This window comes from Theobroma cacao, chromosome 7 (assembly GCF_053813885.1).
Source record: "Theobroma cacao isolate CCN51 chromosome 7, ASM5381388v1, whole genome shotgun sequence".
Lineage (NCBI taxonomy): Eukaryota > Viridiplantae > Streptophyta > Magnoliopsida > Malvales > Malvaceae > Theobroma > Theobroma cacao.
The window spans coordinates 2,714,658-2,731,535 of record NC_142645.1 but is presented as its reverse complement, the minus strand read 5'-3'; the positions used below and the strand labels follow the sequence as shown (position 1 = coordinate 2,731,535).

The 16,878-nt window shown below is 33.6% G+C and overlaps 1 protein-coding gene across 10 annotated transcripts; it reads right to left on the bottom strand.

Annotated features, from left to right (window-relative positions):
* Positions 1-442: 442 nt before the first annotated feature.
* Positions 443-10,307, bottom strand: LOC108662837 (putative disease resistance protein RGA1). 10 transcript variants are annotated; one of them, XM_088808581.1, is made up of 13 exons: positions 9,837-10,307; positions 9,513-9,576; positions 4,637-8,703; positions 3,529-3,600; positions 3,273-3,376; positions 3,099-3,180; positions 2,937-2,997; positions 2,363-2,812; positions 1,695-1,952; positions 1,498-1,569; positions 1,284-1,371; positions 1,111-1,192; positions 443-814 (listed from the first exon to the last, which is right to left on the bottom strand). In XM_088808581.1, exon 3 carries the CDS (start codon positions 8,610-8,612, stop codon positions 4,653-4,655), a length of 3,960 nt encoding a protein of 1,319 aa, XP_088664707.1. In that variant the 5' UTR covers positions 8,613-8,703; positions 9,513-9,576; positions 9,837-10,307; the 3' UTR covers positions 443-814; positions 1,111-1,192; positions 1,284-1,371; positions 1,498-1,569; positions 1,695-1,952; positions 2,363-2,812; positions 2,937-2,997; positions 3,099-3,180; positions 3,273-3,376; positions 3,529-3,600; positions 4,637-4,652. The 10 variants fall into 10 exon arrangements, with proteins under 10 accessions (XP_088664707.1, XP_088664714.1, XP_088664715.1 ...); XM_088808588.1 differs by having other exon boundaries at positions 443-810; XM_088808589.1 differs by having other exon boundaries at positions 1,143-1,192.
* Between the last annotated feature and the right edge of the window lie 6,571 nt (positions 10,308-16,878).

The following is a 16,878-nucleotide window of genomic DNA, read 5'->3' as shown; positions in this document are numbered from 1 at the left end:
ACAGAGCACTATTATTTCTCTTCATCCCCGAAATAGTTGCTCTAGTTTAGAAGCAACACTAAACAATAAAGAGACTTTGCTCTAGCTTAAATCAGAGCACCCCCGAATTAGAAGTGCTTTGAGAGAATGTGTGGATGAACTCAGATTAGGGCAATATTCAACCATCAATCATTCTAAAGAGGTAAGGCTTTGCATCCTTTCTTGCAAGTACGGTGAATGAAGGCACTCACATACATAAAAGTCTTTGAGGGAAGTGAGATTGAGTATCCAGTCTGGCAAAGCCTCAAATTATGGCAGTAAACACATAATTCTTCTAAAGATGTAAGCCGAGGCGTACCTTCTGGCATGTATTGTAATTTAAGGCACTTCCAAATTTCAAGTGTTTTAAGGGAAGTGATATTAGGTATCCAGTCTGGCAAAGCCCTCAAATTAGGACAATTGCTTACGGACAATGCTTTTAAGGCAGTAGCAATTCCAATTTAAGGCAGTACAGCAGTAGGAACTCTTCTGGCAAAACTTCTAAATCCTTAATGTTCTTCAGACTCAGACGCCCAAAAAGTCTTCTCCATATGTACATTATGAAAGAACCTTTGTATTTAAGTCCTCTTTAACAGTTTGGGTTAAGTTAGTAAATGCCTAAAGAATAGAATTGAAGCCACCGCTCAAACACCTCCAAGAATGGCCAAGATGGAACCATTCACATTGAATTTGAAAGAAGCAAAGGGTTTTTCCAACCAGCTTAGCTCTCCAGGCACTTCTCCCAACCACTCAAGCCACTACTTAGCAAGCGTTGGTTGACTCCATTCACAACTAACTAGTCAAAAAAACCATTGTTATAAAGAAGCATTGAGGATAAAGATATGCCAAAAAATAAGAACAAAAACTAAAGAAACTTCAACATATAGAATCATGTATGCAATAGATAATGCTTTGAGAATACTTGCATTTCAAAAATGGCTGGAAGGGAGTTGCCGGGCAAGTCATTGGCATCTCTTCTTTTAATATGGAAAACGAAAATCTTAAATGCTAGAGCAATGCAAAAATATTGAGGGCTCTATACACGGCACATTCCTCATATAAAATATAGCAGTAAATGAAAAGCCAATTAACCTTGAATTCAAGATCGTTAGATCAAGGCTCACTTCTTGATAAGAGAAGGTGAAAGAGTTGCATGTTGTGTAGCCTTTGTTACCTAAAAAGAAACCAGAGGTCAAGCTGTTCAATTATTTTCATCTGTTAGCCTTTATTGAATTTAAATACTCAAAGCAAAATTTAACTCTCACATAGATAGTGATGATGCTGTTGAGAGTAAAATTTAACTATACTTCACAATGGCATTGGCAAGTTGAAATCTGTATGTTCTTTCTCAAACTATCAGGAAAAGTCCATAATCCCAATAAAGACATCCAAAAAGAAGTATGAAGTTAGGTGTCAATGGATTCCTTATAGAAAGCAAATGAAATTAGTAAGACAAACTGAATAAGTGGTAAATTTTACCAATAGATATTTCTCTTGGTTTGAATTCAAAAACTGTCTGCTCTGGAAGGAAATTAGCAAGATGAAATCGTCCTGCTTCAAATAATGAAATAATGTCATCATCCCATTATAAACACAAACAAAAAGAAAGAACTGATGTTAATATATTCTTTACAAAAGCAAGTGCCTACATCAAGTAGAAGAGGCAGAAACATTACCTATAGCAATATCTCCTCATCACAACAAATACAGCAGGAAATGTACAAGCAGACATTCACGTTAGTTTCTCTTATTACTAGCTTTCAGCTTAGGAGTCTTGACTGGAGATAAGCCCTCTAACAAACTTGTAGCTGTAAATTTTAGGGATACTCACTCTCACATCTCAGCTTATTTCACCAGTGTTTCAATTACTTAGAATCTCTGTGATAGAAGCAATCTGTCTTGCGATCCTTTTCCATTTAATTTTGGTTTTGCTTCTGAAAAGATACGACACAAACATCCAATGTTGCCTCATTGTATAAGAGATATTTTGCATTAATCGATGCATAAAAATAGGGGAAGTGAAACAACTAACAATAATCTGTCCATAACTCCATTTTATACTTATGTTAAACAGAAGAAGTTAGGAATTGATATAACAAAATGAAAAATCAGAATAATTAGGTAACTTAAGTACGTTTATCTGTACAAGAGTATAAAATTTAATGCTTTCACAACAAGTATGCTATCTGTACAAATTATAGGCGAATCAGTGTACCAACTTGGATTACATGTAAAGAACAAAGTATGAATCATTCAAATCCCAGAAGAAAAATAAAAAAAAAGAAGAAGGAATTATCAGATAAAGGGAGAAAATATAAACAGAGGTGAAGAAAAATATGGTTACCTATATTGTATGATCATCATTGAACTGTTGGCCATCAATATAAATAGTCAAGATGAGAGCAATGTGAGGCCACAGGATTTCTGTCTCCTTTTAACATCTTTCTGATAACTGGGGACATTCTTTGATTGACAATTCTTTGACACTTTGCAGCACCCAAGTGTAGCAAATAGTAAATCCCAGAACAGTATCCCAAAAGTCTTCTCCATATACATTGGAAAGAACATTTGTATTTAGGTCCCCTTAATAGTTTGGGTTAATTAAGTAGAGGCCCACAGACTAGAATTGAAGCCACAATTTAAAGACCTCCAAGAATGGCCAATATGGAATTATTGACATTGATTTTAAAAGAAGCAAAGGGGTTTTCCAACCAGCTCAGCTCCAGACTATTCTCCCAGTCACTCAAGCCACCACTTGGCAAGTGTTGTTTGCCTCCATTCATAGATAACTAGTCTAAAAAATCCATTGTTATAACCAAGCGTTGAGGAACAAGATATGCATAAAATCAAGAACAAAAACTAAAGAAACTATAATATATAGTCATCACTTTTGCAAAAGATATGCTTTGAGAATATACCTACATTTCAAGAATGCCTCGAAAGGGAGTTGGTGAGCAAGTCATGACACCTCTTATTTTTCTATGGAAAATGAAAATCTTATAACGATATAGTAGTGAAAAAATATTCAACATTCTATGCACAGTAAATTCTATAGAGCAATAAGTGATAAGCTAATTTACCTTAAATTCAAGATCGTTAGATCACGTCTCACTTTTTGGGAAGAAAAGGTGAAGGAGCTGCATGCTATGCAATTGTTGTCATCTAAAAAGACACCAGAGGTCAAGCTGTTAAATTATTTTCATGAGCTAGCCTTTATTGAATTCAAATACTCAAAAGTAAAATTTAACTCTCACATAGAATTGCCATCAAACTGTAATATAGATAGTGATGACGCTGTTGAGAGTAAAGCTTCCAATCCATGTATTGTAGTACTCTTTTTCACAATGGCATTGGCAACCTGAAATCAATTCTTACTCTCTCAATCTATCAAAAAAAGTCCATAATCCCAATAAAGACATGCAGAAAGAAGTAAGAAGTTGGGTGTTAATGGATTCCTTATAGAAAGTAAATGAAATTGGTAAAACAAACCAAATAAGTGGTAAATTTTACCAATAGAAATTTCTCTTAGTTTCGATTCAACAACAGTCTGCTATGGAAGGAAATTAGCAAGATGCAATCTTCCTGCTTCAAACAATGAAAAAATGTCATCATCCCATTATAAACACGTAGAAAAAAAGAAAGAAATAATGTTAACATATTCCTTACAAAAGCAAGTGCCTATAAAATCTCAGCTTATTTCACCAGTGTTCACATTAAATTTTGGTTTTGCTTCAGTAAAGATATGACACAAACATCCAAGGTTGCCTCATTGTATAAGAGATGATTTTGCATTGATCAATGCATAAAAATAGGGGAAGTGAAACAACTGACAATAATCTGTCCATAAGCCCATTTTATGCTTATGCTTTTTTTTTTTTTGGAAAAGTTTTGATTTTGTTGATATTATCAGATCAAAAGTCTATGATCTAATCAGTTAAGGACTCTTGTCGGCATTCTAACTCTGCTGATAAGATAACTGAACAATTACATCAACACTGCACAAAAAGCTTATGACAACCTTTTACAGAAAACCCAAATTTTTGGTCAACCTAAAAAATATCCTCCAAACACAGATTAACATCATTGAAAAAGGTGAAAAGAGACATTTAGATATAACAAAGTGAAAAATCAGAATAATTTGCTAACTGAGTACATTCATACTGCTGTAATTTTTTTAAATTTGTCTATATAAGAGTATAAAATTTAATGCTTTGACTATAAATATGCTATATGCACAAGGGTTCCATCAAGAGCTAGTAAGATCCTGAATGCTTCAAATTTAGGATTATAATTGAAGAATGAGAGATTGAAACAAGGAAAAAGTTCCTAATTGCTGTGACATACTGGCAGAGTTTTGACATCAAGTTTGGGTCACATTTCATATTAGTAATATTTAACTTAACAAAAAAAATTGAAAGTAAGAAAAGAAAAAAGAAATCAATATTGTTAGTCCACTTAGAAAGAAGTAGCAGAGAATGGATTAAATCCACTTTTTCATGGTCGACTTGGATTACATGCATGCAAAAAATTACGAGTCATCCAAATCCATGGAGAAAAAAAAAAGAATTATCAAGTAAAGGGAGAAAATATAAATAGAGGTGAAGAAAAATGTGATTACCTATATGGTATGATCATCATTGAATCTGTCGCCCATCGATTATAATAGATGGGATGCGAGCAATGCGAGGCCACAGGACTCCGGTATCCTTTTCACATCTTTCCGACAACCGGGGACATTCACTGATTGACAATACTTGTAAAGAGGTAAGGCCATCCATCCTTTGTGGCAAGTCTTGTAATTCAGGGCACTTACAAATCTTAAGTGTTTTGAGGGAAATGATCATCTTAGCAATGCGATTCAGCAAATCCTCCATATTAGGGCAATTTTGAACATTCAATTCTTCTATAGTGGAAAACAAATACCTCCATCTCCAGGAGTATAAATCAGGGCACCCCCGAATTAGAAGTGCTTTGAGAGAATGTGTGGAAGAACTCAGATAAGGGCAATAATGAACCATCAATCGTTCTAAAGAGGTGAGGCTTTGCATCCCTCCTTGCAAGTACGGTGATTGAAGGCACTCGCATATATAAAGGTCTTTGAGGGAAGTGAGATTGAGTATCCAGTCTGGCAAAGCCCTCAAATTATGGCAGTAAACAATTAATTCTTCTAAAGATGCAAGCCAATGCGTCCCTTCTGGCATGTACTGTAATTCAAGGCACCCGTTAATTTCAAGTGTTTTAAGGGAAGTGAGATTGAGTATCCAGTCAGGTAAAGCCCTCAAATTAGGGCAATTGCCTACGGACAATTCTTTTAAAGAGGTAAGCTGATGCGTGCCTTCTGGCATGTACTGTAATTCAAGGCACTCCCAAATTTCAAGTGTTTTAAGGGAAGTGAGATTGAGTATCCAGTCTGGCAAAGCCCTCAAATTATGACAGTTCCAAACAGATAATTTTTCTAAAGATGTAAGCTGAGGCGTCCCTTCTGGCATGTACTGTAATTCATGGCACCCCCGAATTTCAACTGTTTTAAGGGAAGTGAGATTGAGTATCCAGTCAGGCAAAGCCCTCAGATTAGGGCAATTTGTAACACACAAATATTGTAAAGAGGTGAGGCAGCTCATCTTTTGCGGCAATAACGATTCTAATATAGGGCAGTTGCTCAACCATAAGCACGCAAGAGAACTGAGATTTTGTAGAAACTCTTCTAGCAAAACTTCTAAATCCTTAATGCCTTGAAGACTCAGACGCTTCAAATTGGAGAGAGGAAAGGTAGTTGAAGAATATGAATGACAAGCGCTCCCTGATGAAGATGATGCTTCTTCTGATGTCATGCTAGCCTCGGTCATCTTCATCTTCAATGTTTGTTCCAAAGGCCTTATACTAGTATCATACAAAGTCAAATCATGCTCGAGAGATGGAAACAGCGGCATGGAGGTTAAGTTTGGGGAATTTTTGACTTCTAACTGGAAAAGGCAAGGAAAGCAAGGCTGCTCAGCGATTGATCCTTGGTTCTCGTTCGTTGTCTTCCACCATCCTTTGAGATTGGGACAGTCACGGATCAAAAGTTTCTTAAGGGACGGGAAGAATGGTTCTCTTGAAGTGGAGCAAGGCAAGGAAAAAGAATCTGCCACATATTCTAAAGCATCTAACTCCCCAAGAGAAAGAGACTCGAGAGATGAAAGATGATCCAAGGGTGGCAGGTGTTTTAAAGCATTGGAACGATAAAGACTGAGAGACTTGAGAGATGAAAAATGATCCAAGGGTGGCAGGTCTCGGCAATTCCAAAATTTGTTTATATCAAGTTCGACTAAATTAGTCAATGAAGATAGCCAACTCGAAAACCTTGCTCCTCCATAACCGGATACCTTCAGCCCTTTCAAATTCGGGTGTGGCTCAAGAATATTTAACAATGACTCATCCTTTTCACTAGCCACTGTTGTTGGAGAGGAAGATTCCCAAGATAATTGCAGAGACTGAAGCCGTTTCTTTTTCTTTAAATTTGCCTCCTTACATTCTAATTCCACATTCCTCACATTGTGTAAATGATCAATTTTCAAGCAGTTTCCAAGGTCTAGGTTACTCAACTCATTCAACGTGGCTGCAGTTGGTAAATTGTCTTCAACACAGTTCACAACAAATCTGTCCAATCTTTGTAAGGAAGTCAATTCCCCTAACCCTTTTGGCAAGCCGGATAGGTCTTTGCAATAATCAATTTTGAGATATTCCAAACTAATCAATTGGCGTATATCCCTTGGTAACTTTTTAAGACTGCTGCAGCCATTGAGTAATAGAGTTTGCAAATGGTGCAATTTGACTATTGCATCTGGGAGCACTTTCATCCTAGTATTCCTAGAAAGATCAAGGTATCTCAAATGCTTCAGTTCACCAATTGAATCTGGTAAAATATTAATGTTCATCAAATTCAAATTCAACATGCGTAAACAATTGAAGATCGAAAAAGTTACCTTTCGATTAAATAAGTCCATGAAAATGTCTGCTCGGAGAAATAAAGTCCTTATCACTTTTGCTTTCGATCGAGTGAAAACAACTGTAAAATATTTTTCTAATGACACATGACGGACTCCTTTTGAAATTTTTTCTCTTTTATTTTTCATCCAATGAAAATAACGACCAGCAACGGATAATGCAAGATCATGAATAAGATCATGCATTTTACAATAGATGATATTCCCATTTGCATCTTTCCTCTCCTCTTGAAAAAATGATCTTGACAGCAAATCATTAAAGTATTCATCACCAATATCTTGTACATTCTCATTTTTATTCCCTAATTGAATGTAACCTTGTGCTCGCCAAAAATGAATCAACTCATCTTTATATATCCTAGAGTCTTTTGAGAAAAGCGAACAAAAAGCAAAACATTGTTTTAAATTACTTGGTAGCTGAATGTAACTCAATCTTAACACCGACAAAACATCATCATTATTCCAAATTTCATTTTCTTGGACAAACAACCAGTATTTTTCATCAGGCTTTTGTCTCATCAAACCTCCTAAACATTTAATAGAAAGAGGAACTCCTTTGCATTTTTGTGCAACAACTTTTCCAATTTGTCCAAGCTTTGGATCGATTTGACGTCCTTCAAATGCCACTTTCTCAAACAAATCCTGAGATTGTTCCTCATTGAGACCTTTTAAAAGGAAAGGACTGTGTACCCCCATAGTAGCTGCAACTTTGGTGCTACGAGTTGTCACAATAATTTTGCTTCCGGGAGCACCAAATACCATATACTGTGAAAAATCATTCCACTTTAAAATATCTTCGTTCCACACATCATCCAACACAAGTAAATATCTCTTCCCTTTTAACTTTTGTTCAATTTCTTTTTGGACTTCATTTAGATTCCAGTCATCCACTTTGTGTTCTCCTAGACACTTCAAAATTTTTTTGAAAATTATAAGAACATTAAATTCTTCAGAAACACACACCCATATCCCTTTGAAGGAATCTGCTACTTGCGCATCGTTATACACCAACCGGGCAAGCGAGGTCTTTCCTAAACCTCCAAACCCAACAATGGCAATAATATTGAAGTTGCTGTCACCATGATTTTGCTCCTTCAACAATTCTATAATGTGCTCTTTATCTTCCTCTCTCCCTATTACTAATTCCGGTCTCACCTTTGAGGCAGTCTCTCTGTCAGTATTCTTACGTTTCTTATCCAGTTCTACAACTCTCACATTAAAATCAAACGTTTTAATCTCTCTTGCAACCACGTCCAGCCTCTCTCTAATCTCCTTAACTCTAGGACCCATCCTGAAGGATCGAAAGATCTTGCGTACCTGTCCCCGTGGACGCACCTTCTGGCGCAGGATCTCATAGTCGAATTCGTCCAGTAAGTCCTCTGCATCAGAGACAATATCTTCCAGTCTACTTATCCAGTTTTTCACAACAAGGTTGCTCTCCTGCTTCTCCTCAGCATCAAGAATGACGGCTTTTATGATGTCGAGAGTCTTTTGAAGCTTATCCAGTTCGCCTTTCTGCCAGAAAATCAAGCCAATCTTTTGCCCAGCAAGCCACATCAACTTGGAAAAGATGTTACTGAGTGCCCCGAATAAAATTGATTCCGCCATGGATCTACAACTTGGTTGAAATGAATCTAAAGCAGATGACAGGGAAATGCAAGCAAACTAACACGGTAATGAAAGACTTAACGGACTTCACCTGATAAGCATGTTTGAATAAATCAAAATAAGTTTTGATAAATTAAATGTATATAGATATATATAATATTCTAAATAATGAAATAGATCTCTTTAGTTTTAATACAATTTTATCATTTATTTATTTATTTTTACCCTAATCTTTAACTCATTTTTAATTAATTTGTCATTTCACTTTTTTGTCATTTATTTCTCACTTAACTTTTTAAGAAATAAAAAAGTAATTGTAAAAAAAAAATCAAACTATAAAAGGAAGCTTAAGAATATTTTTTAATATTTTTGGTAGGAATGTGCAATGCAAATTGCGAAGGTGTGTTCATAGTTAATCTTAGACTTGGAAATCTATCCACTGGAATATGTTTTGTTCAGAAGATCAAGGCCAAAAATTGAAGTACCAAAAATGGGCTACCATTGCAATAATTTATATTTTTATTTGATTTTGCCTCCATGATATTTCTCTAATTAATTATTAATTTTTTTTAATATTTATTTTAAAAACTATATACGGTTAGTACATAAATATAAATACTTTTTCTTATTCAATTTCAAAATTTTAGCGGAAGACAACTGCCCAAATCGTTTGCCTTAGGAAACTACTGACTTCGCCTTTTCCATTTTTTATATAAAAAAATTATTGTTATTAATAAGTAATATTAATATTTCAAGCTTTAAAATTTTAAGTTATTAAAACGTGTTATATATTTTAATTAAAGATCACTTGAAACTTTCATAAAATAAAAATATGCTTGGTTTTAATTTTAGAGAGTAAAAAGTTTTGCAGAGAGAAAAAATGTTTGTAAAGCACTTTACCTTTATGAAAATGTGAATCACCAGAGAATAGATTGCTGACTGACCAATTTGGAAATCGAAAATACTGCAGAAATAAAAATTCTTGTCACTAATCATGTGTATATTAATTAAAAATATTTTTTTATATTAAACTAAAAGCATAGTGTCATCATTCTATAAAATGCTTTTCCAAAATATCCATATATGTCCGTAAAAATGGAAAAAAATGAAAATTTATAATAAATAAAAAATTTATAATAAAAAGTCAAATTCAGAAGTGAAAGAGAAATTGAACATATAAAAAAATTAAATATGAAGAATGTAATATATTTTATTGAAGCTTACCTCAATTGGGATGGAATGACTTCACCAACTCCGGAGATAGGGAAATCAAAATTAAGGAAAGGAAAAGTAGGTAACAAGGATCAAACTAAAGTAATTTAAGAGATTAACTTTTTTTTTGTTTTTTTTTTTTTTGTAGAGTTAAACAACAAAGATGTTTTTGTTCTCGGAGTTCAAAGAAAAGTGGGAAAATGAAGGACAATAAAATGGAAGGGTAGGTCTTGTTGAGTAAAAAGAAGAGCAAGGCATGCAGAAATCAAACAAACTCATGGGATAGTGCAGATGATAAAAGAAGATGCTTGAATGGGAACTGTATGAGGATGAAGTATTAAAAGTGGGTATAGAAAATTATTAAACTTTGATGGTTCTGTCTCAGATGTTCTGCTTTTGTTTCCAGGAAGTGTCATGGAAAGAGGATGGGGGTCGCGTGATGGCAGTGTGTAGGAAACTTTTGGAAATGAATCCCCCCTTTTCCACCTCTTTCTCTTCTTCCGGAGAGAACACGTGATAGTGGGTCCACACTTTGAAAATTGTCAGCACCCAAACACTGCTTTTCGCTCTTTTTCCACCAGTGGAACACTGAATCATGAGCACTTTTGAATTATTGGTTTATTTCTCAATCTCGATTTTTACTGTCACTTTCTTTTATTCAAATAACAACGATCCAAACATCTTTTGCTCCATGACCCTTACTTTATAGAATTAAGTTTAATACAAAAATCGAATTAAGTCTAATAGAATTAAGAAAATTCTAACTAATTATATCAAATTAACTTCATATTTTAACCAATTAAATTTATTCTCTTTCCTTTGATTGAGTCCCAGCTACAATAGGACGAGAGTTGGTATAGATAATTAATAAACTTTGACTGATTCTCTCTCGGATGTTCTATCAAGGACCTTGCTTGGCTTTCCAGGAAGTGTTATGACAAGAGGATGGGACTTGCTAGGAAACTCAACACGATGTTACTTACTGCCCCGAATGGAATTACTTCCGCCATGGATCTACAACTTAGTTGAAAATGAATCTAAAGCAGTAACAGGAGCGCAAGCAAACTTAACATGGTAATCAAAAACTTAAGTCTATAAAGATAAATGTTGATGAATTAATTTCGTTTTATTTTTATTGTTTATGAAATTTCTAGACATTGGAAGTAAAGAAGGATACAGGTGCACAAGGTAAAAAGTTGGTTCAATTGACGGAGAGTCGAATTATTGGGTCTGTCCCCACTGACAGGACAGCTTAGGGATAGACTTTGAATGACTGTAGTTGAAAGAGTTAATAAGAGGGGCCCATGCAAGTGGCATACTCAGTGAGCTGCCCTTTTCTCTTGCTGTCCAAACGACAGCGATCTACTTTAATTATCAATGCAAGCTATTCCTAAACCCGGGTCAATTTATTTTTTATCAAATATGAAATAAATTAAATTTAAAAATTTAAATTTATATTTAAATTGGATCTAAATAAATCAGTTTATCAAATCAGTGAATTAAGATGGATTGGGGCAGGTTAGTTTTGTGAGTTAAAAATATAAATAATTTTAATTAATTTAATAATTTTATATATTTAATTATATAAAATTAATAATTTAATTATTAATAATATTATTTATTTTATATATTTTAATATATTTAACTTATATTTTTTAAATTAATAATTTTAATTTATAAAATTAAATTATAAAATAATTTTATTATAAAATTATAAAAATATTTTTAAAAAAATAAATAAATTGATCCAACCCAACACATAGACTAACAAAAGATGGGTTGGATTGAGATTTTCATGATCCATATAAAAATAGACTGATCCGATCTAATCCATTTTTTCTTAATCCACAAAAACTTGAGCTGGGCTGAGCTGGGTCAGCCCATATTGACAGCTCTAATGCAAGCAGGCTCTTCTGATCATAAAAAGTAGAAAAATGCAGGACAATCCCTCCTTTGCCTTCTTTACCTGATTCAAAATCACATTTGATGGTGGCGATAATTACAACAGTCCAAGGCATTATCCAAAGGGGAAAAGGATAATTAAAATATATAAAACCTAAACTGACTTGGAAAAAGTCATAGTGTTAGGTTACCAAAGCTAGCATGATGGAGTTCTCTGGCCTCAATGGCCATGGTGTCCCTTCGCCACTTTGGAGTGCCCTGCGGCAGGCACCCTCAACCCACCTCACATCCACCGTCGTTCTGCTGAGCTTCAAATGAAAAAGTTGAGTTTATGATTACATGTGCTGATGTGCACAAAGAAAAAGTTGGTTCAATTGAAGGAGAGTTGAATTATTAGATCTCTCACCACTGACATGACTGCAAAGTTCGGTCTGAAGTCTGAACCCAGACCCCGCTACCAACTGTAATGACTGCACACATCACGTTGCATTCAGCTTTCCCTTGCCGACAATTACTTTGAGTTTGAGTTTATTTCAAAATTAATACTAATATTTTTACTAAGATTCTATCCTCTCTGTTCATGAATGATTTGATTTTAGAGAGAGTTCTCAGCCAGTTTTTTTTCCAAGTTCCTTGCTTATATATCAATGGAAAACCTGAGCTTCTCTTTATTTATTTATTTTTTCATTACTATGATAAATTTAACTTGCCTTCATTCCTTTCATAACCTTTTGATGCTTGCAATTCTCACCATCATTTGACCAATTAATATTACACCATAATTACTATGATTATGCATAAGAGATTTAAAAAAATTCAATAATTATTTCATTTTATTTGACAATTGTTTTCTTTTCATAAAAAAAATTTCGAGTGAATAAGCAACTATAAGGCATAATTATTGGAACCCAAAATCACTCAAAGTAAAACATAGTTTAATGGCTATCTAAAATGAAATTTACTAAGATAACACTAAAATTAAATTCTGACTTACCTTTGTTTAACACATTTTTTCTAATTATATAATAATGAAAGATTTAGGAGACTTGACCTAATGAGCATGTTTAAATAAAACATTTATCGATAAAATACTTTTATTTTTAACTTTTAATTATAATTTCACACTAATTCATTAATTTTTGAAATAAACAATTTGTCTTAAAAAAATATCTTTCGCTCAATGTATAAATCCAGCTCTTAATCAAACTTTTAATATTTCCATTAAGTTGATAAAGTGATAATATTAAAAATATAATTTTACTCTTTATTAATTTTAAAAATTATCATATTATATAAACTATAATTTTTAATTTTTTTAACTATAAAAATTTTGAATTTTAATTACATTTCTTTAGACGATATATTTTTTTGTGTAGTAAAATTTTAAAAAGTGTAACTATTTAAATTTTTAACTTTATTTTTATCACATTTAATAGTAATATAAAAAGTAAAATCTTTATTGGTATATGCAATTTTTATCTTTACATTTTCTTAATAATATATTTAAAATTTTATATATTGAAGTTAAATCTACAAAAATATTTTAAAAAATATAAAAATATATTATTAAAAATTTTTTAATAATATATTTTTAAAATGTACTGTCTTAAGTCAAATTTGTTATAGTATTTCTTATTAAAAAAAATCTCCCACCTTTTCTAATAGTCGGAGCACTAGATTTGGTTCCAACTGGATCTCCCTTCCCTTGCGCTCCACTTTCCCCCCGCCATTGTTCCAACGTTCCCTAGAGGAGTCGCGCCCCCCCACCCTCGACGAGCACCAAAGGAGGGGTGGGGGGGAGCTTCCCTGGAGAGTGTCAGATCTGTGCTCCTTAGAAGAGGGGTGGGGTGGGGGTGGCATGAGGGTAAGGGGGATGCGAGGGTGGTCGATCGGCATAAAGAGCACCGTCAACTAGTCTAAAAAAAAGAAAAAGAAAAAGAGGTAGAAAGAATAAGATTATTTTTGACATTTCACATTTGTTCATTAACGTCATTTCTATGTTTGGAATCAACTGTTTATTTAAAAATTAATACACTCACTTAAAATTATGACTAAAAATTAAAAAGTAAAAGTATTTACCAACATTTATTGATAGTTATATCTTAATCATTTATTCATTCTTAATTAATATTGATTTAACCTTTTTATCGTTTATTTTTCATTTAATAATTTATAACTAATAGTAAAATTTAAGAAGTAAAAGACAAACAGTTGTATAAAAAAAAGTAATAACAAAAAACAAAAAAGAACAATGAAAGGATGCTTAAGAATAATTTTTATTATTATTATTAATTTTTTGGTAAGAATCTGCAATGCAATTGCAAAGGTGTGTATTCATTACTAATCTCAGACTTGGAAACTTAGCTACTGGAAAAGTCTTCATACAAAAAAAAAAGTGAATATCAATAATTAGAATTTTTTTTTCAAAGAAATAAATAAAAGATATATTTTATTAGGAGTGTTTTAAGAAGACTTGTTAAAATTTTCGGTTGGTATTTGATTTTTTTCTTTTTCGTTTTTTGAGAAAAAATTTATATTTGATTGTTAATATAAAAGATATTCATGTAATGCTGGCCAATAGAAAATACAGTGTTCTTGTTGCCCATGAATTTGATCATATAGGATATTCTCAATTTTGACATAGAATTCTCAGCTGATTACTCTATAAGTACTTGCTCCAGGAAGATTTGTGTAAGCAAAAACACAATCTTTTCTCAACCAGCTTCACGTAAAAGTGTAGTGCTACCAATCATGGCATGGCATCGACTTTCTTCAAGTTGCTTAGTGTGTTTCAGTTAGCAGCAATGGTCTCTGCTAGTGATCCTGATATCACATCATGCAATCGTTATCTATATAGATAAATGTTGATAATATATTAAATTAACTTCGTTTTGTTTTTATTGTTTATGAAATTTCTAGACATTGTAAGGAAGAAATCATGTGCAGTTGGTTCAATTGGAGGTGAGTTGAATTATAGGGTCCGTCACCAGTGACAGGACAGCTTAGGGATAGACTTTGAATGAACGTGGTTGAAAGAGTTAATAAGAGAGGGGCCATGGCAGTGGCATGCTCAGTTCCCGAGCTACCCTTTTCTCTTGTTGTCCAAACAACAGCCGCAGATCTAGTTGGATTATCAATGCATATTTATATGTTACCTCAGGTTCTTCTGATCATAAACAAAAAGTAGAAATGTAGGAGCACCCCTCTTTGGCTTCTTTACCTGATTCAAACCCATACCTCTCTTCCAGCTGTAATGACTGCACACATCACGTCGCATTCAGGTTGCCCTTTTAAACAATTACTTTGAGTTTGAGTTAATTTCAAAATTAATACTAGTATTTTTACTAAGATTCTACCCTCTCTATTCATGCATGATTTGATTTTAGAGAGAAAGTTCTCAGCCAGTTTGTTTACCAATTAATGTTACATATCTAATGAAGATATACATACATATATATTTTGTTGAGTTTTAGGTTAACTAGAATTCTAAATTTTATTTGATTAAGATTTTTTGTTTGTGTACAATATTGAATAGTTGTATAGTTTTAAACTTTTTATTCCACATTGAATCTTAATTACATTCTATTTTTTACTTTTATACTATAAAAATGGATTTTTAAGCTTTAAAATTGCAAGTAGTGCTTTGAGAGCTCTAGAGAAGGAACACCTTATAACTCTGTCTTTTGCTCTAGGTGGAGCGAGAGTGGTTTGGGTGAGTGTTCTTGGGAGGTTATTGAAGAAGAGTGTGCAAGGGATCTTGAGTTGGTTTGAGGAAGCATAAAGATGAATTTATTGTACTTTAAATTTTCAATAATAGAAGAACAGTTTCACTCCGTGGACGTAGGCAAGAGGCCGAACAACGTAAATTCTTGTGTTTTTCTGTTTGCTTAATTTCTCTGGGTTTTATCTTTGTTGATTCTTGAGTAATTTTCACAACAAACTGGTATCAAAGCTTCGGGTTCTGTAAATTCAAGATTCAATAAGGATGTCGAAAGTTACTAGTTTTACGAATTTTTCAATTGAGAAGTTTGATGGGAAGACTAGTTTCACGCAGTGGTAGAGAAGGATGAAAGATCTCCTTGTGCAGCAAGGTTTAATGCGTCTTTTGTTAGGAAAAGAGGAAGGGCAACCAGATGACATGAAAGATGTTGAATGGGCAGAGTTGGAGCAAAGGTGTGTGAGCACTATTCGACTTTGCATTGGAGATAATGTGTTTAACCATGTTATTGATGAGGATTCTACTCCAAGATTATGGACAAAGTTAAAAAAAATTTACTTGGCGAAAAGTCTTTCTAATAAGTTGCAGCTTAGGCGAAAGTTGTATCGCTTAAAGATGGAAGAGAATGGAGACCTCATGAAGCATATGAATGAATTCGATGGAATCATTGATCAGTTGAAGAAGGTTGATGTCAAGGTGGAGGAAGAGGAAAAGACACTATTGCTCCTGGCTTCGCTTTCAGACTCCTATAAGGTATTTGTGGAATCTCTTATATGTGAAATGGATACAATAATGTTAGAACAAGCACAAACAACGTTAATGTCTCATGAAGCCCGAAAGAAAAGTAAAGAAGGGGATAGAGATCCAAATGGCTTGGCATTGGTAATTGAGGCTAATAGGAGGAAGTCAACTGGTAAGGGATCTAAGGGTGACAAGTCTAGATCTAACAATGTTCAATGCTTTAAATGCAAAAGGTATAGGCATATTAAAAAGGATTGTCCTACAAAAGGGGATGAAAGTAATGAGAATAAAGGTGAGTGTGCTTTCGTTGCTGAAGGTGATGATTGTGATGTCCTTACAATCTCAGAAAATATGGATGCAAATTCTGATTGGTATTTAGATTCTGCTTTTGCTACTCACATATGTTATCAAAAAGATTATTTTGATTTACTTCAAGAAAGGGTGGCTGGGAATTTGACTTTGGGTAATAAGTCAATAGTGAAGATCATGGGTCTTGGAGTGGTGAAAATCAAAATGTTTGATGGGGTTGTGCGCTCTTTGGATGGTGTGGCCTATGTCCCAAAGATGCGTAAGAATCTAATATCATTGAGCCTGTTAGACTCCAAAAGGTATGGATATTCTGCTTGTGATGGAGTGGTAAAAGTCACACAAGGCGACATGGTCCTGAGGAGGAAAAATTTGCATAATGGCTTG

Excerpts from the sequence above, each read along its gene's own strand:
- LOC108662837 (XM_088808581.1), bottom strand. The coding sequence starts at position 8,612 with ATGGCGGAATCAATTTTATTCGGGGCACTCAGTAACATCTTTTCCAAG.